This window comes from Anopheles merus, chromosome 2L, assembly GCF_017562075.2.
Source record: "Anopheles merus strain MAF chromosome 2L, AmerM5.1, whole genome shotgun sequence".
Lineage (NCBI taxonomy): Eukaryota > Metazoa > Arthropoda > Insecta > Diptera > Culicidae > Anopheles > Anopheles merus.
The window spans coordinates 22,172,887-22,196,902 of NC_054083.1; the positions used below are offsets into that span (position 1 = coordinate 22,172,887).

The window sequence follows — 24,016 nt, forward strand, 5'->3', positions numbered from 1 at the left end:
AAATTCAAATTTGTTGCAAATTTAGCTCAAGATATTTTTATATTCCATATGTTTCGGCAGGTAATAAAAAAACGGCTTTTCTTGCAAATATGTTTATTCTCAACACGACGGTTTTGTACCGTACATAGCCGCGCGGCAAAGAGATGGCGATTAAACACAACAAATTGGGTATTCTACCATTAACTAACGAATAATTTACTTCATAAAATAACCCTACCGTAGGAGACGCAAGACAACATATTCCACCCGTAGCAAAGAACAAAAGAACCTAACGGTTTACAATTACCAAACTAAAATACAAACGAAACTGAGCGAAGTGAAGGGCTTTAAAGAAACCCGGTTTTACCCCGGATGAAATGACGTTTTTGCTTTGTTTTTAGTGCACATACTGAACAATACATAAAGAAGAACGCACGAAACACGAAAGCTAACCCGGGAATGAAGGAGCTTATATCGGATGCTCGAAAACGGTGCTGGGATGGGATTGTGTTGTTACACCCCCCTTTCAATGGTTTCTTTCAGCCGTGGTGCAATACTCCGAAGCATGACTCTTAATCTCTATCTTCAGTATGTACACGATGGCTAACGCGAGCAGCACGAACAGCACGCAGGTAATCCACTGGAACCGATGATTCCGCTTTACCTGCACCTCCAGCCGGTGCGTAGTTTCGTTCAGGTGCGAAATCGTTTGCTGCAGCAGCGACATCTGCTTGTCCGCACCCATGCCCATCATGCTACTGCCGCCGAACGAGCCGCTCATCACACCGTACTGGTCCGGCCCGGCGATCACGTTGCCGGCCCCACCGAACATCGATTCGAGACCGCTCTCGTCACAGTTCGCCGGCAGTGCGCACTTCAGACGATGCTGCTCTACCGAGGAGCTCTTGGCCGAGATTTTCTAAAAACCGGGGCACAGAAAAAGGAACTTTTAGAAACAGTGTCAACAATACACGTGCCATTTAGAGGCGCTCACCTTCCACAGTTCGGTTAAATCCTGCGGGTTGGTGGAAATTTCATCCGTCAGTCCGATACACATCACTAGAAACTTTTCTCTATTGATTGTGTGCATCTGTTGGCCCTGCTGTAGCATTACGTTGATGTTCACGCTTGCAGACGGCGGCAGAACGCCGGTACTGGGACGTACACGGAACTTTTCCGGCGCGGTCGTTTTCACCTGCAATGAAAATTTGAGGAAAAAAAATCAATGATTTGCCTGCTCATTGGGCGACAGAAATAATTAAAATTAGCCTTTACCTTGTAGGACACATCTTTCGTGTCGACATTGGTGATTTCGACCGTACCGACCAGATCATTGCCCAATCGCGAGAACGTAATGGTGTTTTGTGGCTTTATCCGTAACATTTCTCCTGCAATCGAAACACAATAACATAACAATCAGCACCTGTATCAGAGCGAAGGGTTGTAGATAAAGCCGACCGGATGAAGCATCTAGCGATAGAAGCATAATCGTGACGCAAAAGTGCCGGTTGAATAGCGTGTTGAAGCAAGTAGGTATATCTCCCGGGAACAATGATAACTTAGAGTTTTAATGCAATTAAAATGGCATATTTTCGTACTAACCAGCGTCCTTCAATAACTTTTAAGCAATGTGAAAAAACTGAAATTGCAGTACATTTAACGATTTTTTTCTACATTACATAATTCCGGACAGTTGTAGCCTTTAAATAACTTTAAATAATGCATGCGGAGACATGCAGGCGAGTGCGCGCTCGTTGTGTTACCATAGGGACGAATTTTGAGGATGAATTTTAAATTAATAAAATCGATTTTCTGCCAAACTGGACCCTCCTTTTACACCTTGTTGCCACCCTCCGGCCGCCCGTGTGTCACAATAAATTTCCTTTTTGAGCAGAAGCCAAAAAAGCTATTAACCAAGTATGTTAGGCCCTAACTCTCCTCTCCTCGTGCACCGCTCCCTACCCCATCTTTTCTCACTAGTCTTACCTTCGCTGGACTCTGCCTGAAAAGTGGTACTTGGTTTGTCCAGCATTGGGGACTCTGGTGGGCTAAGGTTGGCAAAGTGAACCTGTGAGGGTGGAAAATGAAACAGAGAAGAGACAGAAACATTCATTAAAACGGGGGAAGAAGCTGTTGAACAAGCGAGGGTAAAATGTTTATAAACTGTGCTTGTTTCGCTTTTATACGCGATGACAAATGAACGGAAGTGCTAGGAAATGACCGAACTCAACACAAAATTTGGCTGGCTCTCTGCAGCGCACCCCCGGTCGTCTTTTGTGTTTCTCCAAATCCGGTAAAGTTTGATGAAACCGTATCAGCGTGCTAGCTGGCTGTCCTGGGGAGCTAGCTTTTCCTTTGCTCTCAACCCGGGAATAATGCTCCAAGAAGGGAGGTGTTAAAATTCACTATTACAGTTTTATAAATAGCTTCAATCTACAAGCTACGGTCGCTTCTGCCAGGGATAATTCGACTGTCCGCCAAACGGCTGGGTTTTAGGTGTTAGCGTACAATTGTCGGGAGGGTTGAAATAGAACTTATTTAGCTAATAATCATTCGCAACCACAATTCAGTTGATGGTGGGGCGCTCGGCTGCAAACGGAGACCCGCGGGAGCACTTATCGTGAATGGACAAGGTCACAAACAATAAATCACAACTCCGCACAGCGACCGATTGTACGAGCACTTGTTGCAATACTGCTAATTTCGTCTGTAATTTGAGCAAAAACGTACACACTCCGGTGGTATTCCAGTGGCCACCGCAACGCAGGAAGATAGTTTTTTTTTCTTCTCTCACACAGGCTACTGAGTTCGTTCGTGCGGCATTGAAAACCAGCGCCTCCTCTTTCGCGAAGCTATCGATTGATTTGAACACCGCACCGAAAACACACCGGGGTTGTTGCTGTGCGGAAAGACAGCGGAAAGCGGCGCAGTGGATGTATAATTGACCCGGCACGCACTGTCCCACTTTGCGGGAAGTCCTTTTTCACCTGATCCTTAGCTGGTCGTACGATTTTGAGCAGTTTCACGCCGCGTTTCACCCCGAGCAAGCGAGCTTCGTTCGTGTGGGCTGTGTTTGTATCTGTTCCGCAGGAATTCCAACTCAGTTGCAGTTGCGTCCCGAAAGCCGCTCCCGTACAACATAGCGAGAGTTTTTGACGTTCGAATATCGCTGCATCTCGCTCATTTACTCTACTTTTCCTTTACTTGCCGGCAGTGCTCGTTTCAAAGCGAGCTTGTGTGCCGCCCCCTTCCCCCGTTCCACTTCACATCGAACGCTTCGTCCACCTTTGCCCATACGCCTTTCGTTGTGTTGGTGACAATTTACGCGCATCACATATCGAGGTGCTAGGTTCTCGCTCGTTGTGACATGCCATCTCTTTCGCGCATATCGATGCGTGACAAAACGTAAACAAACTTGCTGGGTGACTAAATTTAATGTGCGCAATTGTGTTCAACTATTTGCATCGGAATCGATTACAGTTTAGTATTAATGTAATTAAATTGATGCGTAAGGGCCATAACAAAGCTGCGCAACGCGTAGGACCTCAATTCTCATAGGCACACACAACAATCAGCGCAAGGAAAAGACATGGATGAAACCAGATAGCACATCCGGCGGCTGGTAAGTTTGTTACGAAATGCTTGATCTTCAGCATTACATTAACAAGGCGTGGTATTTGTCATCTTGCAGATCATCATTTTGCCACAAATGCACACCCTCATGCACCTGAATGCGTATCGACGGACAATTGATTACATCGATAGTACAATCACCGACAAACCGACGTGACACTTCGAACAAAATGAGCTTCAAAAGTTGTCTCCTTATTTCAAATGAAAATACGTTAAACACTAGCGCCATCTCTATAATGATTCGCTTACTACACTGACACAGAGAAGAAAATGCTAAATCCCCTTTTTGTTTTTCTTCGCAAATTCCAATGCGTATTGTTTTATGTACTTCTCACATCTTTTGCATTGATTTGGAAACTTATAAAATGATTTTCCTGGGTGTTTTGTCCAATAATTCTCACAAAATCTTGCCTCACACTTCCTTCGCGATTTGTATTTAGAAAAGTTGTTTACATCGAAGCAGCAATGAACAGAGTTTACTTTGACAGAAGTGTTCGCCTCACTGGTAAATGACAGTACTTTCTTGTGGGACACTTTTGTAACCCCAGTGTCACGTCGGTTTGTCGGTGGTACAATTCCATGAAGAACCGTAGTATACGCACCAATATGTTCCGTAAGTACAGTAAGCCTTCGGGTTATGAAGTGAAAAGTGTTATAAAGATGGGTATACTTGTTTGTTTACATGTTTGCCTCATCGTTTTAGGTGCACTGTTCACGGTTGACCACGTAGGAAAGGGGAGGGTGCCATACATTCTCCATGACGCTGTGCCTAGGCCTGCTTCCCATCCGTCTTCGTCTGTGTCCGATTTACAACAGACGCAGCTCAACCTGATCCAGTCCTCCAGCTCGATGGTGATTCTGCGGATAGTGCCGTGAAGCATGTCATATTTAATCACCCTTTTGTCAACGAATGTGTCCGCTCTTCAGCTACTGGTCTCCGTAAGCACACACTATGCTTCAAGCTTATTTTATTTTTCGTTCGGCAAACCATTCTGGAACAAAATTGTTAATAATGATCCGGAGGATGCGTCCCGCGCTCGCAGCCCAACGCGTTTGATAACTCCGTTCGCACAGAAAGCATGCTGTGAGACCTCTGGACAAATGCCTTATCAAGCAGGTGCTTGAGAGCGACTTGATGTACGGCCTATTGGCATCACCATCCTCGGGGTGTTTAGTTCGCCGTCAGCAATTGTGTAGTTCATGCCAGTAATGTGCGGTGATGTGACCCGTAATGTCGTTCGGATTATCCTGTTAGGTGCAAGAAACGATTCCTACAACGTCTGCATCCACACGTGTGATCTAAGACAGCCGAAGTCATACAAAATCATGAAAAGTCTGCGCCTTTGCGTTCTGGCGCCCATCCGACCTTTACCGAGCTAACCCGAATAGTTGTGTTCGTTAAACATGTGTGCGTATCAGGTAGCAGTATTTGTACTGCTTACCTGCCTTATGCCGCTGTGATACTGAGCGAGACGCATAGACAACGCATAAAGGACATGTGTAGCCGTGTGGAAACTTTTCTGTGTTTCTTTTGCCGTGTTCTTGCCTTTAGATCCTGATGAGGGATGCATACATACCTTCGGGCACGTTCGGGGTATAAGCCCTGTCCCTCTCATGTTAATGGTGAAGATATAATCATATGCAATCGGCTCCGCATTCGGGCGTGGGCAGGCCCGTGGACGCCGTCTGTACGCAGACGTTAACGTTAATTGGTTAATTGCAGCCGCGAGTTCGGGTTGGGTCGGACTAAAGTAGGTGCAAGACCCGCCTAAACTCGCTGCACCAATCATTCGGGTCAACACAAACTCTTTGATAGCGACTTTGACCTAGCGGGCCCCGCAGCAACCACGGGTCCGATTCGTTTCTGATTGGCACGCACCCGTCACCGGGAAGTGTTTGATACGCGAAGACACGCAGTGAGCTCGGTAGTTGAATCAAGTGGGTGGTACAGCCAGGGGTGGAAGGAGGCATCTATGGACCAAGCAAACTGGTGTACGGTTGACACACTTCCTGGCCGTGTCAACACGGCTTGTCCAAATGTGAATGGGCCACCAAAAAAAAAGAAAAAGTTAAAAAATGGTCTATGCTCTTTACTCTTGATCCTTTTCTGTGTTATTGTGCTTTTAATTTAAAAAGAAAAATATAAAATAAACAATAAAGTTAAAAAACACTTTTTTAAAGTCTGTGTCACTTGCGGAAAATGATAGATTTGAGAATATTTAAATGAACTTGATATTAGGTAGTTTTTGTCTGATAACTAAACGGCTCGGAAAATGGTGTTGCCTGTTGTCTTGGAAGAGCAAAAAGAATAACAGGCTGAAGTGGGAAAATCTTCCGGAACCTTGGTTCCGGAAAGAAATGCAGAACCTATTATATGTATTATATGTTTTAAGCCGGTCTCGTAGTACAGTCGTCAACTCGTACGACTTAACAACATGCCCGTCATGGGTTCAAGCCCCAAATGGACCGTGCCGCCATACGTAGGACTGACTATCCTGCTATGGGGGGATCAATAAGTCACTGAAAGCCAAACCCACAAGTAGTGTGGTACAGGCAGGCCTTGACCGGCAACGGTTGTTGAGCCAAAAAAAGAAGAAGAAGAAGATTATATGTATTCAAATATCACATATTACTTTCATACATGGGGTGGAGTGTGATATTCATGCATGAAACATGTTCAATTTTTTTTCCACCTACACCTACGCTTGTTTGATATAGCTTGGTAACCATCACACGGCAAGGCACGCGAATAGCCTCGTCAGAACTGGCATGAAATAAATATGTTAATAAAAACACCGTTAAAAGTTCAATAACGGGTTTCTACGATTTTTTCAAGAGAACGTCAAGACCCTCAAATGAAGACTGTACATAAAAAGCCACCAGCGGATCAGCTGATCCGATAGCGGAACATGTACGAGCAAGTGAGACGGTGGAGCGCCGGTGATAATGCTAATGAGGGGGTAGGGGAGCGGTGGAGTGTATTTATTTTTTGTCCATTTAATTTTGCCCACCAACACAATCGCACACCAGCGCGAGCTTTTAGGCGGCCATCTTGAACTCTCTCGCTCGAAACGTCAAAAACCGTCACAACTACTTACAAAAAGCATCGCCAGCGAGGGAAAATCGCACTGATTTGGAGCGTTGGCGATCTCGTGAAAAACGGTGTTTGGGCTGCGGGGTTTTTGACAACGTCCGAAAAGCTCACAGAAAGCTTCAATATTTGAATTTTCCGCTCACGAATGTAATAAATTTGTGTGCAACCATATTACCCCTATTCTGTAACTAATTTTAATTGAAATTAACATGGGAATGAATTTGCTGCAATTGGCCGATCGTTTGGTAACCGTCTAACAATCAACAGAGTCATAAACCGCAACGTTGCCAAATCGGGCCAACGAACTTTCCTCACTGTTTGTCACAACATGCAATATGGGCGTACAAAAAAGAACAGACAACAACCACATTCAAAAACAAATGCTAGCGTTTTGCTTCTTTTTCAACAGCCACCACTAACTCCTCGAGGTCGAGAGGAATGCTTTCCCCTCTTCGCTTCAAAAACCGGTTTCATTTGCTGGTCACGAAAATATTTGCAGTCCAATGTGCAGCCTTCGGCTTGCAACAAACCAAACCCTCCCTTCCGCATCTTTTCGCATCATGTACAAGACGGCACACACAACGCGTCTTATTGGGTGCGATGTACTTACGATGCGGGTCAACAACAAAACGCTTACGCTGTACGTGCAGAATCTTAACCGTAGAAAGGGAAAGGTGAGTCTCGTCTTGAAGCCTTGCCTTTGTAGCTGAAACCTGAACCTTGCGTAATATTGCGTACGATCCGTACTGAAGTTGAGTTGAGTCTATAACGATCACCCGGAAAGAAACCGATGCGTGTCATTGTAATTGCAATCGTCTAAACCAACTCTCCGCTTCGCATAGCGTATTAGTAACAGATTTCGAGATACAAATAGAGTAGGATGATTAATATGTTATTAAATGCATACAATTATGAAGTAATTACCCGAGCCATCGCACGTTGAAACCGTTGGGCGCAGTTTTTCCAAGGAAATGCAGGTAATTTGGAGGGGCTCCTCTGTCGTACTTGTCTACTGCTTATAACGAAACACTCAATACCTGTCCCAACAGCACAGCAACTAGTTTTAATTTTACTTATTATGTGCTCTTCACCTCAAACTTTTGAATCTGCCCACGTGCACGCACCACTAAAAACAACGATTCCTTCCCTTGTCACAGCTGATTGGAATTGACTCGAACTGGATGTTACGTGAAAGTCGTCAGCTGCTGGTACGTATGATGATCGATTTGGCTTTGGATGACTGACGACGCTTACACCCGTTGGTTGGCACTTTTTTTTGGAGGGGTTTTGATTTTTAGAGCGATGAAACCGTTCTATATCGTGTCCTGTGCTGCACCGCCCGACCGTAAAACCAATCAATATTTATTTTGGGAAATTGGAAAATAGTAAAAGATGGCACAGCGGGCACGCTGCTGTCCTTACACCGCTGCACCGTCGGAGCTACTGTCTTATCAAGGCAGGAGTCCCCCTCTTTAGTTTCGACTATTAGCCTCGAATCGATACGAAGGCTACAAGCCGGGAGTGGGTGAGCTATATATCGTTAAAAAGAGCACACCTTCCCAAAGGCCCTGGGATACACCACTTTCAAGAACGTTCTACCCTGTGTTTTTTCCTCTTCTTTTAATCGATTCGCGACGCGCCACGTCACACACGCCGGGAACTGGCCGGCACGTGGTGAAGATGTTTGGACGATACACACTGTTCGATAGGAAGAAAGGTACTCCTCCTCAACTGGGCGGAATTGCTTTGCTGCTGGTTCGATTCGTATCTGTGCCAGCGTTGCCCCGGGTGAACTTTGTTTAACGATGCGCACCTACTGTGTGTGTACACTGAAATTGCAACGCCAAGCTGAACGCAAGGCAACCGCGATGACGAGTTTTAGGTCAGCAGAAGTCTACCGAGAAGGGAGATACACACACACACACACACACACACACGCACGCTTACAACACAAGAAGAAGTAAAACGAATAACCGAAATTTCCTTCGCACCCCGGTTAAAATTGCATCCCTTGCAGTCGCGCGTGTCTGTCGCGATCAACGGCCGGTAAATTACTAAACTCCACTCCGCAAGTATCACTTTCAATGCGAGTGACGCTTGTGACTCTCTTTTCAGTTTCTTTTGCTCGCATACACGTACCACTTGACTGCCCCTGCCTTCTTGGCTCGCTGGAGCGTTTTCGCGTTCAACCCAACTGCCGCTAGCGGGGAAGGGTAGCTCGCACATGGATGGCAGGGAAATATGGGGCGAGCTAGAGGGTTGTTAAATAAATTGTTTTACCGGCTCACGTTGCGGGGTTTGGCGGAGAGCGAGCGCTCGAACGGAATAGCGAGACAGTTGAGGCAAGTTGCGAGAAAGGGGTGGGGATTTGTTTTATATACCTCACCATCTACACATGCTGTCCCACACCGGTACTTAGCTACCGGGTGGGAGGGAGGGTTAAGGTTCGAAACGCTCTGAGCATAATATGACCAAACCGAGCTGTGGCCGTTCGTGCCAGTGTTTTTCTTCCGTGACGTGAATGCCGCTGCGTCGTGGGTAGAAATTAATGGTAACAACGCGCTGTTTAGGACAAGTGTAGTAAATGCACTTGAAAAGGCCATTACATCTAGTTTTGTTTTCATTCATGCCGTTTGGTCGGGATAGATAATTAACATTAAACTATTGCACATTGAACGTTTATGTTTATCTGTTACGTTTTAATCGGGTTTCTAAGCTCTCAATATGTATATACTATAATTTTTTTATACTCAGCAGATTTAAATCATTTCGCAATTTATCAGCTAAGAGTTATTGGGTTTAAAGAGAAAAATACCTAATATGTAAGTATTAGCTTTTTTAAATTCTATTATTAATGTAACTGGCATAAAAAAACTCCTATCTACACATGGCCGGTGTAGAAGCCGCCATTCATCGTGTTACAGCCGGTAGAATACTGCAAACAGTAGAAGCGTCTACTGAACAAGGGACAAGTTTTGGAGCTGCCGGTGGGAAAATACAAGAATAGAAAGGAATCAATACAGTTGACGCCGTTCGATGTAAAGGTTGACTAATAAACTTTCACCATCAATTACACCATATGTCCGCAGGATGCCATGCACGGTGGAGGTTTAGTATCCTTCAAAATCGATGTGTAATATTCCTCTTTACATGCACTTTTTTTCGATTCGTTTGCAAAGTTCAGATTACTATTCAAAAATGTTGATTGCATATTATTTATAGCTCCCTTCCAGTAAACGGTTCATGCATTTTAGAAATTATGAAACCAGCCCAACGTTGATCGGTCTAGCAGTATTATTTTCGGGAGCATGACGCTTCTCCCTGGTGCATTAGTAGATTCCCAAAGCTTTCAGCACGAAAGGAGCTTTTAGCGGTTTGATTTATGAAAATATTCCAGACCCAAGCGATTATGCTTCTATGTGCCTGAACAGTTCTGTACGGCGTTTTGTGTTCAAGCTTTAAACTTTTCTTTTTTTTATCTTTAAGAAAGAATCTTACTCAGTAAACAAAACTTAGTAAGTTAGAGAAACTAGATAAGCGGAGGATGATGAACAAAAAAAAGTACAGTAAAGCCAAAAGGACCCAGTTCAGTCTTACCTTTTTCGAGAGGATGCCATTCTGAATACCGTTTTGCGTTAACGGTAACTCCATGGATTTCCGCCTTTCCGGCACGAACTGAAACACGTAATCGTCCTTGCCGCCCCAGCTCCGAGGCATGTTGTCGTCATCGATGTACTCGCGAATGTTTTTACTGCTAATATTCCGTAACCGGTCGACGGCTTTGGCGGGCAGGAGCTTTTTGATGATTTGGAAGGTGGCTGAAAATGCACCAACAAACAGCGTGTAAAGAAATTGTGGCACACTTGAACAATTTGAAGCGTTGCCATTACCGTTCAATATCCATGGAAGATCATAGATGAGAATGTAGTTCAGAGAGCAGGGATAGTAGTTTTTGAACGTGTTGATAATGTACTTCGTGTAGTCCATGTCGACGTTGCTGAGTCCGGCATCGGTCAGATCGAACACGATCGTCACCAGATCGTCGTTCGCTTCGCGAATGATTCGCTCGATCCAGTACAGGAAGCACTTTTTCAGGTCGTCCAGGTTGCGGGTCCCCCGCACGTACAGCTTCGATCTGAAGATGAACACGGTCTTGCCGTCGACGTCGCGTCCTCGGGGATACATTAACCCGTCGTTAATGTATTCCATGCGAATGTTATCTTCACGAATTTCTACAGCAGATGTAGACAAAACAAAAAAACGAAACAACACAATTAGTATCTTTGTTGGGGCAAGATGTTGCTTGACATTGGAGCACACGACTCCACGCGTAACGTACCATTGATGCCGGAGCTTTTTCTCCACTCCAACGTTTCCCAGAGCTGCTTCAACGATTCCTTCATGTTGAGGTCATTGTTCTCCAGGAACTTGGTCAACCAGCCGTCGCCTTCAAAAACCCACCTCATATCATGCTCGTGGAAGCCACCCGCTGCAGTGGGAAGGAAGAGACGGACAGAGATAAACGGAGAGGTTAGCAACCGGGTATTACTTAAAAATTCAAATGAGTCAAATAACTATTCAAACTATCGGTGTGAGCAAAAAAAGCACACACAAAACCAGTCCGACCTAATGGCGTTGTTGGAAGGCATGCGACTTTTTATCGAGGGCGGTGGATACGCCTTGAACTAGAGAGGGAGAGATCATTTGAATTCTTTCGGGGGCCGTTTCAGGGTCCCTGCGGTCGTTGGGAAAAGTTTGAATGAAAGTTTACGATGAATGAGCTGCAGCACAACGTTGAATGAGGAAGTTGCACAAAAGCTAACGAACTTTGTCAACCATCGAGTTGGTATAGTCGATGATAAAATAATATCAAATATCCTCAATACAATCATCCTTCAAAACACGGCCACACAAAAGAAGCATTGGCAGCCCTTTTGGAAACGCTAAGAGTGAAACCAATGTCATCCAGCCAGCTGGGAGTTGGACGCACATCTTATCTAACGCTTCTCTCTTCGCGCTCGGCAAAAGACCTTGAACGTCATTCCCACGAGCAAGATGTCACGACGTCATCGAGAGTGGACTGAGATCTCAGCCAAAGCCAAGTTCCCTCGAGCGTGTAATGTGCGCGCGCGGACGGGCACTGTCCGATGTGCGGCCGTGTGTCACAAGACGATGCGGGTAACGCGGTGGGGGGGGGGGCGTTAGTCACGGTCCGTTAGAGAGACGCTGGCACAGTCCGGGACTGGGTCTTTGGGCGACCTTGGGCCCAAAAGCGGTATCTTTTCTATTCACACTGGACCGGTGAAAGGGGAAACGGCGACACTGTGCCCGCTATGCTGCGATGAGAAATTACAGTGTGGCATTAATTTGCAACACAGCGTGGCTAGTGATGTGCTAATGCCGGCCAGTATGTTTGTGTGAGGCAAGATGCCACTAAGCGAGATGCACTCACCACCAAAGCCAGGGGAAATAAAACGTTTATGATGTTCCTCCAATTACGGTAAAGAGCAAAAGGTACTCGGTGTGGCCAATGTTTGGGGAAAGATGGATGGGGTAATGTTGGGAGGTTTTTTTATGGATCACTTGGTTAGCGTAAGCCCTGTAATAATTAAACATGTGGCAATTTAAATGTCATCTAAGTTGAAGAGCTGTTATGCTACCATAAGTTCATGCAAAATTTAGAATAAAAAGTATCTTCACAGTTATTTTTCTCACAGAAAATACATTTAACCATAAATTGGGTCGTAAGCTGAAAACTGAATTAAATATATCATTTAATTAAAAAAACAATCTAACAATATCTGCAACAGGTGAGGCCCGAGGTTCGACACCCGCTGAGAAAAAAGAGCATAACACACACACACACACACACACACACACACACACACACACACACACACACACACACACACACCACACACACACACACACACACACACACACACACACACACACACACACACACACACACCACACACACACACACACACACACACACCACACACACACACACACACACACACACACACACACACACACACACACACACACACACACACACACACCACACACACACACACACACACACACACACACACACACACACACACGCACACACACACACACACACACACACACACACACACACACACCACCCCGCCAACAAGCCGTCTGATGAGTTATTAGCAATTTGATAACGCCACCCGGGAGGGTAAATAGTGCAACAAGTTTGCAGTGTGTTACCGACAACAGGACGCCTGTCTGTGTGTATGCATATATGTAAATGATGAGCGTTTGAATTGCATTCTGGTGGGAATTGTGGCCTTTGTATTTAATGTACAGATACCTGTTGATTAACAAGTAATTACCCTTTTTGCTCCTAAAATTAGACAAATAATCAGCTGTCACGAGAGCAGCGCCAAACGTCACAATGACGTTAAAAAAAGCCTCCAAGGGACAACCATGAAAACAACCTATCGGCTTCGCCTTTGAGAGATTATTTTCTTGTCTAACCACCGGGAAAGATAACGGCTCTTGGACATTGCTGAGTCACTGGGAATGACCTTGCAGGCTCAATTCCGTGCCCTTTTAGCCAAAGAGTGTAAGATTGATTAGGCGCAAGAAGCACCGATCCGACTGTCCCCCGCATTCTTTTGCGGTATACTTAAGGTCTACTTAGCATCTCCCGGTAACGTTACCTGGAACTTTTGCTGCATCCCTTTCTAGCTTCTCCTTGAACAGCTGCCGCAGTTCGGCCACCTGGGCCGGTGTTGGGTTGAGGAATTCTGGAAGCGGCATTTTCTATCGGACGGTCTTCTGTATCTTTTGTAACACACACACACACTGACACTGATAAAGGCACTAATACGCAAAAGGGCGGATCAGCTGAGGTGTATGTAGTACGGTCGACAAAACTACACTTAAACTAACAACTTTTGGCACCAGACTGAAAGCGTGGGAAGGATGGTGTAAGTACTATCACTGAAACAACACTCAGTTTGCGTTAACTTCGATCTTTCGTAGCCACACTTTCGCTGTCACTGTACACGTTACCACGCGTCCACGTTGATGCCTTTCCACACCACCAAGACGCACTCATCGGGTGTAACGACGATTGCTTCCAGTACCACACGTTACTTGTTGAACACCTCGATTCGGGGCATGAACAAAAAAAACCACACACAAATGGTTTACTTTCGATTATTGCACACCTTTTCCGGTTCATTCGGGTATGATTTAGAGCACCAAAGTAACCGCATAGTAACGTTAGTAACGGGTTGGAACGCTGGATGCTGGATGGAGGAATGCTGGATCGGATTTAACATACACACCACACCACAGGTTAGTATCGCTCAGCAGTTACTATTGTATAATTCCACGAGTTTTCACAATCAACCGAAGGTCGCTTGGGTCGGTGATTTTTACTCCCGATTTTTTTTTTTTTGATTCTCTCTGCTTCCAAGCTAATAGTGATTTCGTAATCGCCAACGCGCCACTAATGTTCCCTGACGTCGGATCAAATTGGAAATCAATCGCAACGACTATACGCGTGGCCGCTGTCGATCAAACACACATGGACACACATGTGTTTTGTATGTGTGTTCTTTTTTTCGTTCGGTTCGGTTCGTTTCTCAGTTCTTCTTTTTTGCGCCGGTGTGTACGTGTTAGCTACTTTGCCTTCAAACGCAGACACCCGGATGATCGGCTGGATCGCTAATAATGATCACTCGCGCTTGCGTTTTGGTGTGTTATTTCCACAGGAACTGGTTTTACCTTTCGGGATTTGGTTGGTTCGGGCACGGAAGGCAGCAGAACACACACTTTACGCCGATGGCCGACCAATCTTTGTTTCGTCAATGACTATCCGATAGCGGATGGTCACGAGAACGAAAGACAGTGTAACACCAGCTGGCGTTACCTTGACGACAGTGAAAAACCACGCAACCGAACAGCAGCAGTAGCGTTGACACACAACAACCCTGTTGAAAACGTACACTCAAGCCTGTTGTTATCAGCCTGTCGTCGTGTACGCGGGTGTGTGTGTACATGTGGCACGTGCGAATTTTCACACGCCAAACGGTGCTAAACAGCTGCTCCTTCGTGCGCCGCACCGCCGGGATTGCGGAATTTGGGAAGGAACGATCTCGTTCCCTTGCTTTCCGCTGCTGATGGTAGCGCGCACGTGTGGCAACGAACTGCAGCAGCAGCGCGAGAGGCGACCGGCGAATCGACACAGACAGCAGACAAATGCAGCACCCGAACGCGACCAAACGCGCTCCGAAAACAGACTGGCGTGGCGTGAGATCGCCGTACGAGCTTAGGTCAGCCACCGGCTGCCGTGTGTTGTTCCTCTTTTCTTTTTTTTCGGTTTTTGGAGGGAAGCCGTTCACCTAAGCCCACCGTGTTGTATCGTTATCTTTCACTCTCACACTCTCACGGCGCTCTCCGGGGTTTGAAGCTTGGGTCGGCGGGGGTCTAATGCAATGCTGTGCGGCCGAAAGGGAGAGAGGAGAGGGAGGTCGTTGCGGTTAGCGTAACCGTGTTATTTTTCGGCAACCGCGAGAGCAACAAAATTACCAACAAACCGAACGAGAAACACAAAACACAGGCAATAAAACCTGAATAGCAGCACCAGTTTTCGGTTTAGGGAGCGGGAGTAGGGGGGGTGGAATTTTCCTCTTCCATCCCCAAGGAAATTGAGATTTGGAGATGAGCTGTGGCGAGGGAAAACGGCAGAGGCACCCGGGGAAAATGCGGTTCATCGTTCGAGCGGTTGTGCGTCACCGTCCGGAAAGCAAAAACAAATAAAACGGTCCGGTGTCTCGTTTCTCTGGGTTATTTTGGCAGTCTCTTCAAGCAAGACACATTTGCATAATTAAAGCACCCGTAACAAATTTACGCGACTCCTTCTTTCGCTCGCACGAACTTAATGAAAGTGATTTAGAACTCGGGAATCGGGCAGCATTCGCCACTTTGATTGCTTAGATTGATGAAGAAAGTTCGATTCCGATGGGAAATTTATAGAAAATTACACATTTATATGCACACAGGGAACGGCATAGCCCCCCCCCCCCATAACCACCAACCCATAGCTAATGCTCATGGTCACTACACTACTTCAAACATCCGAGGGGAAGTGACGGAAAGTGGAAAGAGGCGAACGAAGTAAATAATGATATCACCAGGCAATCACATTGACGCGATGCTATGACATACTCTAGGCCGTCGAAGCCAACCCGGGCTCCAGCTTATCATCAAATAACCACGTGTGTTATCGTCAGTTTTTGAAGCTGAGCGTCGATAACAGGAATTTGGCTGCGTTGAGCGGGGTAAGCATTACGGGGGTTCGGGAGGATATGATTTCCAACGTTCAAAGAAACAGAGACACCTGCAAGCGATTATGGGGTTGTGATGCGTTTCTTACTTTTTAGCTGATTTAGGGAATGGCGTAAAGTTTATCAGAATGCATGTCGCAAGCAGGACGGCAGGAGACAAAGAGCCGAAGCGGGGACAGAGGGCAGCTTTACGTAGACAGGGCAAACAAACGTCGAATCTCGTTTGCAATTACCATGACTGACTGTAAATATTTATGCTTTGTTTTTCTTTTTATTGAGACCCTAGAATTATTCCAGCTTTATCATATAGGGTGGCGTCACCTTCGAACAGAGTTGAACAGTTTGCGTCGATTGAAAGTGAAGATTTTTTTTTAACTCGGAAGATTGAATATTTGTGTAAAATATGCGTCTCCGTAGCAACTAGAGGATCAAATTTGCTGACTAAGGGTCTCGAACAATCGTCAGCCGATGGCTTTGCGCGTAAGTACGCGCAAGTATGTACGCAAATGGTCCTCTCCACTGCAGCCACGTTTTGTAAACACTCCGCCATTAGAAACGATGACCATCGATCACGCGCTGCTGTTTGGATGGAGGCTTTTCAAATGGCTCACAATCGTACCCGCATTTCCTGGTTAAGAGGCTTCTCCAAGCAGCAAGAGTGCGTCCGTGTGATCTTTGCTATACAACCTTGGCCTCGGACCGGTCGTACACTGGCTGGGCTGCCCTTGGCTTTTCGGGCCGCAGCGCGATGAGTGCGCGTTTGCATTCAAGATGAGAACCAGCTTTCGGCAAAACTGGTTATACGTTCGATGTACAGGGTAACGCTACTTGTTAATACATTTTCGGGCAGATATGTCTCGGAGATTGCGATTTATCAATCGAACCACATCGCGTTACTCTGGGCGCCGCTGGCTAGTGTTGTGCAATGGGTTGGCTCTCCGCAAGATAGCGCAATTGATGGAACAAGCGCAAGTGTTCGAGATCGGAACAATATTAGTGAAGGTGATACAACAAAAAATTGAGGTACCATTCAAGGGCGGGTTTTTGTAAGATAGCCAGAGGCCGTGTTGCTCTTTCGTTAGTTAAATCAGGTTCATTACTCATCAGCCATGTTGATTTTAAAATCGCTCAAGGACACTGAGACGGATCATTCGAAAAAGCTTAGTTTGGGCTCAGTTTTGTTTCTTAATATGTTCCTATACTGTTCCAATATTGATCTCCACTAAGAACCTCATCAGCTTTATACTAGCGTAAAAGGGTTTTTTTTTTCAGGAAGCGACAAGCTATTTGGAGTATATGATTACAAACAAATAAAGTAAAGCAATAAATCAAGAGATGCCGACGATGGCGCATCTTAACCGCATTATGTCATAGGTTCCTATAATCGAGCCGTGTTGCTGCTCTCTCCGATGTTCAGTGAGTGTTGCACCAAGTCAACGGCTTCTTATCAATAATGCCATGTAATGCAAGTACCCTAGGGAGTTTGCAATAACATTGGCAAGTAGAAACAAAGCACAGTGTGCCAACGATTGCCGATGTCCACAAAAGGGAATGCGTTTCCACAACTTGCATTAGAAAAACTTGTAATAAAAGCTTTACATGATGTTAGAATTGAAATTCCTAATTTCCAAAAAATATATGACATTCCCACCGAAAGGTTCATCCTGTTTATTTTACATCCCTTTTTAGTATGCGACAAATAGGCGCATAAATCATGTATGACAAAAGGACGACCGAAGCTCATATGTCCCATCACCTTTCGGTGCACTTTGTTTGATCTGTGGAAGCTGGTGGATTTTTTTTTCTAGTTTCAGTTACAACGTGCTCCTTTACCATTGCGTTTTGTTCCTCTGCGCCATCAAAGGACCCATACGCAATCGCTGGTAGCAAGGGCAGCGTGTCAAAAATCGATGTTAACATCCACAAAGTTGGCGCTGTTTTTCATCAGATTACCTGCCCGGCGACGAAACACGAGCACCCCGAAAAGACGTCGTAGCCCGCCTTATCTCACGTAGGGGGAAAGCGCGAATGCTCTTCCATATCTTCATGGTTCATGGAACACGATAATCTTGCGACGTTTGCCTGCAACCGTGGGCTGAAAGTTACAGTGTATTATGTATGCATATGTGCCATTCCATATCCTTTACTTTTCCATTTCTTTTCAACACACACACACGCGCGCACATGTTTGCCATACGCCGGTCCAGTCGAGTTAGATGGCCAAGGTCACCTCTTGAGATTACATTTGCACAGTACATACGTAGTGATGGCTTGCTTTCCACCGGCGTTTCGATGGTAAGTAACCCTCATGTACGTATAGTTCATCCACCCAGTGTTCAATCAGGCAACACACACACACACACACCCTTTTTTAGCTGTAATAATAATCCCCTGTCATTATTTCCCGAAACTGTTCAAAACAGCTTTAAAATTACACAGCGTTCGGGGGACACTCTGCTGTACGCACCACGTTTACGCCTGAGCGATGAGCACGACCAACACCGGAAAAGACTAACGCACCGAGATAATAATTTCACTAATCTAACGACTTCATTACGCTAACTAACTGCACCAATTTACGGAATCGGAATACGACAGGCACCCCGGGACACGAGCGAGAGCACCTTCCGGCCGTGACAGCGTGCGAGATGTAAATAATGTGGAGTGTTCTCGCGAGCGCAAGCTGCTGCTGCTGCTGCGGCTGCTTGCCGTGCCATATGATTCACGCGCTGGGCCCCCGTTTGCGTACGCTTCGCACATTGGGGACCCCCAGGGGACAAACAATTTTGACAGTTTGAGAAATTGGTATTTTTTGAATTTTGGGAGAATGCGGACGGGATTAGAAATTCAATTTCGTTAGAATTAGGCATGCTTTTGTGCAAATATTTGTTTTTCGAATTGTGTGATGAACATCTTTACGCTTTAAATAGCATTAATGTGGGGTTTCAATTAGCAAAACACGTGTAATACTTTTGAAATAATCGACCCAAATTCCCATTTTCAAATTTACTGTTTTTGCCGCTCTCAAGCGGACACCGTTGAAAAGACACTAACCTGTCACCGTGCACGATTTTCCCGCAGGCGAGTGTGTGTGTGTCTGCACGCGCGAGCGCAGTTCGTGCATTTTCCACCCCTACCCCTTTCCCATCGCACCACAAGCAGCATTAATTGCAAGCGAAAAAGCACGGCCTGCTGCTCCGTGCTGCGAGTGTGTCCCCTCGTTGTTGATGATGCCATTCTAGTGAAGTACGTTCTGTCCGAACAGACAACACACTCTCGCACACTCTCGCGTATGATGTGGACAGTAGTAGCTGCGCCCGTCCGGCAGGTGGTGTAGTAAATCGAATTTCTTAGCAGTCAAACCCGTACACCCGTGTACCGCGCGATTCAACATGAAGTTTGCCGAGCATCTGGCCGCCCACATTACGCCGGAATGGCGCAAACAGTACATCCAGTACGAGGTAAGTGGCGCCCGGCAGGAGTACGGGAAAAGTGATACGGACCAATCGGGGTAAAATGGATTCCTGCTTGTTTGACCCATCCTGTGACCCTTCCGGTGGTGGGAGTGTTTTGCGGCGGAGAACGACGGCAGGAAAGTGCGAAGGGCAACAGACGTCGGTGGATTGTACTGCGCAGACGCTGGGGTGGTACTGTTTACGTTACACTCGGTGTTCGGTGCTTCGGTGCTCCGAGCGACACGGAATCTCCCCGGCTCGGGCTTCGGCCTGACCCGGACCGCGAACGTGTATGTAAACAATGGGCGTACGTCAGCTGTTTGTTCCCGCCAAGAATTTCGCACGCGAACGGCGACCCCGCTCACGCTCAAGAGATGGCGGATGTTAAACTTGTCCGAGTTGTCCGAAAACGTTTTGCTCCTGTCACCTGTTAAACGTGCGCATTCCGCTGTGGGTAAGGAAAAGCGTTGAAAAACAAAGCAAAAATACAATCACGTGAATTTTTGGCCGCTTTTTCCTGTACTGCTTCAAACACATGGTTCGGCGCGCACGTTTCGCGGGCAAACAGCAGCATGGCCCGGTTCCACGCCGCTGGTTTGTGTACATTAGTAATCGGTGCGAATGATCTGCTGTTTGTGGCGCCTTCTGCTAGTGAAGTGTACGCTAATTGGAGTTATGCAGTTTGGCGGAATGAAAAACAAAAAGAAGTTGCGATTGCAATTTCCAAATATTTACGATGAATAATAGCTAAATTTATGTATCATTTAATAAACCTATTTTTAAATGATTTTGAGGCTGTTTTGTTTTGCCTCCTCTTGCTAATGTATTTCTTGAAACTATTGCAGGAGATGAAGGCCCAGCTGTACGCGGCCGTGGAACAATCTCCCTCGGCCGAGCTGGTCGATCCGGAGGTGCTGACGCGGTACTTTGCCAAATTCGACGAGCAGTTTTTCCACTACTGCGACAGCGAACTGGCCAAAATCAACACTTTCTATTCAGGTAAGAGGTAAAAAATAGTGGATATATATTTTTAAAACATTACAAACAAAACCCCCCTTCAATCCAATGCAGAGAAACTTGCCGAAGCGACGCGAAAATTTGCCAACCTCCGGACCGAGCTGAGCGAAACGCTCGAGATGGAGGAGAGCACCAAGATGAAGAAGAAGGATAATCTGCACAAGATGAAAAAGAATCTGCTGCGCAAGAAGAACGTGTCGGTGCGCAAAATCCAGGAGCTGAAGCTTGCATTTAGTGAGTTCTATCTGAGCCTGATCCTGCTGCAGAACTACCAGAACCTCAACTTTACCGGCTTCCGGAAGATACTGAAGAAGCACGATAAGCTGCTGAACGTCGACTTTGGCGCCCGGTGGCGGGCGGAGCACGTCGAGTCGGCCCACTTCTACGTGAACAAGGACATCGACCGGCTTATCCACGAGACGGAGAACATCGTGACGAACGAGATCGAGGGGGGAGATCGGCAGCGGGCCATGAAGCGGCTGCGGGTACCGCCGCTCGGTGAGCAGCAGAGCCCGTGGACCACGTTCAAGGTGGGCCTGTTTTCCGGCTCGCTCATCGTGCTGTGCGTGGCCGTCGTCCTGTCGGCCATGTTCCGGCTGCGGCGGGACGATTGGATCGTCGCCTTCCGGCTGTTCCGGGGCCCGCTGCTGATCGTGGAGTTTATGTTCCTGTGGGGCATCAATGTGTACGGGTGGCGGTCGTCCGGCGTGAACCACGTTCTCATCTTCGAGCTGGATCCGCGCAACCATCTGTCCGAGCAGCACATCATGGAGCTGGCATCGATCTTCGGCGTGATCTGGACGATGAGTGTGCTGGGCTATCTGTATGCGGATGCGTTGGCCATCCCGGCGTACCTGAGCCCGCTCATTCTTTACCTGCTCATGGCAGGGTTTCTGCTGAACCCGACGAAAACGTTCCGTCACGAGGCACGCTTCTGGACGCTGCGCATACTAAGCCGCATCGTGCTGGCACCGTTCTTCTACGTCAACTTTGCCGACTTCTGGCTGGCGGATCAGCTGAACAGCATCGTGCCGGCCTTTTTGGACCTGCAGTACTTCCTCTGCTTCTTTTCCACGATCAGCAACTGGAGCTATGCGGAGGATCCGAACCAGTGCATCAACAATTCGCTCTGGATCCGGCCGGTCGTGGCCATGCTGCCGGCCTGGTTCCGAATGGCCCAGTGTTTGCGGCGGTTCCGTGATACGCGCGATGCCCATCCGCATCTTGCCAACGCGCTCAAGTACTCGACGTCGTTCTTTGTGGTCATTTTTTCGTCCATTACGCAGGCCACGCGGGATCAGTACGCGAAGAGTTCGGACAATCCGTGGTTTTACCTGTGGATACTGGCATCGATCGTGTCGTCCTGCTACGCGTACACCTGGGACATTAAGATGGATTGGGGCCTGTTCGATTCCAAGTCGAGCGATAACAAGTTTTTGCGCGATGAAATCGTGTACAGCTCGAATGTGAGTGGATTGCGTGGAGCTGTTAAGTGTTTCCAATGCTAATCAGCCATTTATTTTTTAATTTCAGTGGTTCTACTATTTTGCCATCGTTGAGGATCTCATTCTGCGCTTTGGATGGACACTTTCGATGAGTCTGATCGAGATGGGTTACATTGATCGGGAAATTATCGTCTCAATTCTTAGCCCGCTGGAGGTATTCCGTCGCTTCATCTGGAACTACTTCCGGCTGGAGAACGAACATCTGAACAATTGCGGTAACTTCCGTGCCGTTCGTGACATTTCCGTTGCACCGATGGATTGCTCCGATCAGGTAGGTTGCCACGGAATTGTGAAACGCGTTTGGGAATGTTTGAGACGTCAGTAAAAAAACGAAATATTTCATGAAACAGACTACCATTCTGCGCATGATGGACGAGGAGGATGGTGTACGAAATCGGCGCACGGTAAAGAAGCTGGCCAATAAGAAAAAGTCTGAACAGCGGCTGCTACTGCGGGAGGCGGAATCGACGGAAGATTTGGAAATGTAACGTGGCGCTTTGATTTTATCATGATTTAATACCTGCGTTTCATGCGAATTTCCACACGATAACGCATGTGAGCTGTGTGTGTGTTGTGTGTTGTGCCAAGCTTAGTTGTTGATGGATGTTTTTATTTGTCTGTTTTTATCCTATTTTCGCCAGTCTACATCGTATCCGTTGATCATGCAGCACCAACAGGATCATCACAACCCATTCGGATTCGACGCTTGAGGATGGTTTCTATCATTTCATATCACTTCATGCTTGAAGAGAACATTTTTGAAGATTACTTAAAGGACGCACTGATACTTCAATAGAAGTACTAAGGAATTATGGATCATTGCATTTTTTAAATTGAAATGGAAGTAGAATCAAAAATCATTATTCCATTACTTCCTGTTCCCTTATTCATTTATGGACAAGCTTCTTTTTTAAACGTGGCTCATAGAACTCATCCGTAGCTCGATATACGTGTGTACTTAGTGGATTAGGAACATAGCATCCTTGTCGCAGGTACTGTGTTAATTAGTTCCACAAAATGCTAGCGCATCCATAGAATTACATCGGAACCATGCGACCCGTCTGTGAAATGTCTGATACAGCATTATTTCCAAAGACTTGAACATCATTCGTGCTTATCGGAATGTATCGCCAAATCAATGTGTAGTATTATCTCACTCGATCGTTTTTAACGCAATGTGTTTAAATCGTTGGATTATAATATCCAGGTTATTGTATCTTTTTATGATCTTTCCTTTTCAATTTTTTTCTGTGTTTGTGCTCGTTGTATTTCATGTGCTCTTTTTCAATCCACAGCAGCGACAGTTCTAAAAGGCAGGTGCAGTGGGAAATTTAACAAATTGGCAAGCAGGTGTGTGAAGGATTCTTACTCCCTGACTGCACCTGAATCCTCAAATCATGTAGATGAATGAAGAACACGGTTAGGTATCATCACCAGGAGGAACCAAACATTGGCTAAGACTATAGAAAATGGGCTAAATTTATTTAACAAAAAATGATACTGTACAACAGTGAAACGGTAAATTTGTAACTAGTTTTGGTCTAATGATTTTGGAAGGGGGAACTTAACTGCCACGGTGTGATTGGGAAAGAATAAATTGTTTAAATGAAGCGTTTTTCGTTCTTACTAGGTAATTTGTTGCACTATCGATGTGATAATTAGCAAGTGACATGAGAAGATTAAAATGGAAAATGTCTGAAAGATTAAAACGAAATTACCCAACATGATGTAGCACGCCTTCTTTACCCACGAGATTGATATTATAGTTCCAATGTTTTTAGTGAATATTTAGAAAGTATTAATTAAAAAACACTCAAACTTACTCGAATTGTTCTCTTTTGTTTTTCAATTGTAAAAATGTACGCACAATGGAGAATTGTGTTTCAAACGGGTAATTTCCAACCGTCGAATCAGTAGAAGCATCCCTTACCCATGACAGATGGATCCACGAGCAGGGAGCTGTCACCGAACTTATCGTTTGGTCTGGCAGTTGAGCGG

General features: G+C 46.1%; 2 protein-coding genes across 11 annotated transcripts; one reads left to right on the forward strand and one right to left on the reverse strand.

The window, feature by feature from the left end:
* Positions 1-169: 169 nt before the first annotated feature.
* Positions 170-18,726, reverse strand: LOC121591737 (motile sperm domain-containing protein 2-like). Of its 8 annotated transcripts, none has more exons than XM_041912611.1 (9): positions 18,614-18,726; positions 13,405-13,652; positions 11,046-11,195; positions 10,597-10,938; positions 10,304-10,524; positions 1,966-2,047; positions 1,255-1,367; positions 974-1,174; positions 170-898 (listed from the first exon to the last, which is right to left on the reverse strand). In XM_041912611.1, exons 2-9 carry the CDS (start codon positions 13,502-13,504, stop codon positions 506-508), a joined length of 1,602 nt encoding a protein of 533 aa, XP_041768545.1. In that variant the 5' UTR covers positions 13,505-13,652; positions 18,614-18,726; the 3' UTR covers positions 170-505. The 8 variants fall into 8 exon arrangements, with proteins under 8 accessions (XP_041768545.1, XP_041768544.1, XP_041768543.1 ...); XM_041912610.1 differs by having other exon boundaries at positions 18,599-18,726; XM_041912609.1 differs by having other exon boundaries at positions 18,562-18,726.
* A 409-nt stretch (positions 18,727-19,135) lies between these two features.
* LOC121591735 (xenotropic and polytropic retrovirus receptor 1) lies at positions 19,136-23,840 on the forward strand. 3 transcript variants are annotated; one of them, XR_006004556.1, is made up of 6 exons: positions 19,136-19,502; positions 20,342-20,495; positions 20,568-21,979; positions 22,047-22,289; positions 22,369-22,573; positions 22,660-23,840. XR_006004556.1 is itself a non-coding variant. In XM_041912602.1 (6 exons), exons 1-6 carry the CDS (start codon positions 19,434-19,436, stop codon positions 22,676-22,678), a joined length of 2,031 nt encoding a protein of 676 aa, XP_041768536.1. In that variant the 5' UTR covers positions 19,136-19,433; the 3' UTR covers positions 22,679-23,840. The 3 variants fall into 3 exon arrangements, 2 of the variants coding, with proteins under 2 accessions (XP_041768536.1, XP_041768535.1); XM_041912602.1 differs by having other exon boundaries at positions 22,369-22,502; XM_041912601.1 differs by having other exon boundaries at positions 22,369-22,502; positions 23,314-23,840.
* The last annotated feature ends 176 nt before the right edge of the window (positions 23,841-24,016 follow it).

Excerpts from the sequence above, each read along its gene's own strand:
- LOC121591737 (XM_041912611.1), bottom strand. The coding sequence starts at position 13,504 with ATGCCGCTTCCAGAATTCCTCAACCCAACACCGGCCCAGGTGGCCGAA. Across the intron at positions 10,525-10,596 it reads TCTTCCATGGATATTGAACG|CCACCTTCCAAATCATCAAA; the intron begins GTAATGGCAACG and ends GTGCATTTTCAG. Across the intron at positions 1,175-1,254 it reads CGAAAGATGTGTCCTACAAG|GTGAAAACGACCGCGCCGGA; the intron begins GTAAAGGCTAAT and ends TTTTCATTGCAG.
- LOC121591735 (XM_041912601.1), top strand. The coding sequence starts at position 19,434 with ATGAAGTTTGCCGAGCATCTGGCCGCCCACATTACGCCGGAATGGCGC. Across the intron at positions 19,503-20,341 it reads AACAGTACATCCAGTACGAG|GAGATGAAGGCCCAGCTGTA; the intron begins GTAAGTGGCGCC and ends AAACTATTGCAG. Across the intron at positions 21,980-22,046 it reads AAATCGTGTACAGCTCGAAT|TGGTTCTACTATTTTGCCAT; the intron begins GTGAGTGGATTG and ends TTTTAATTTCAG.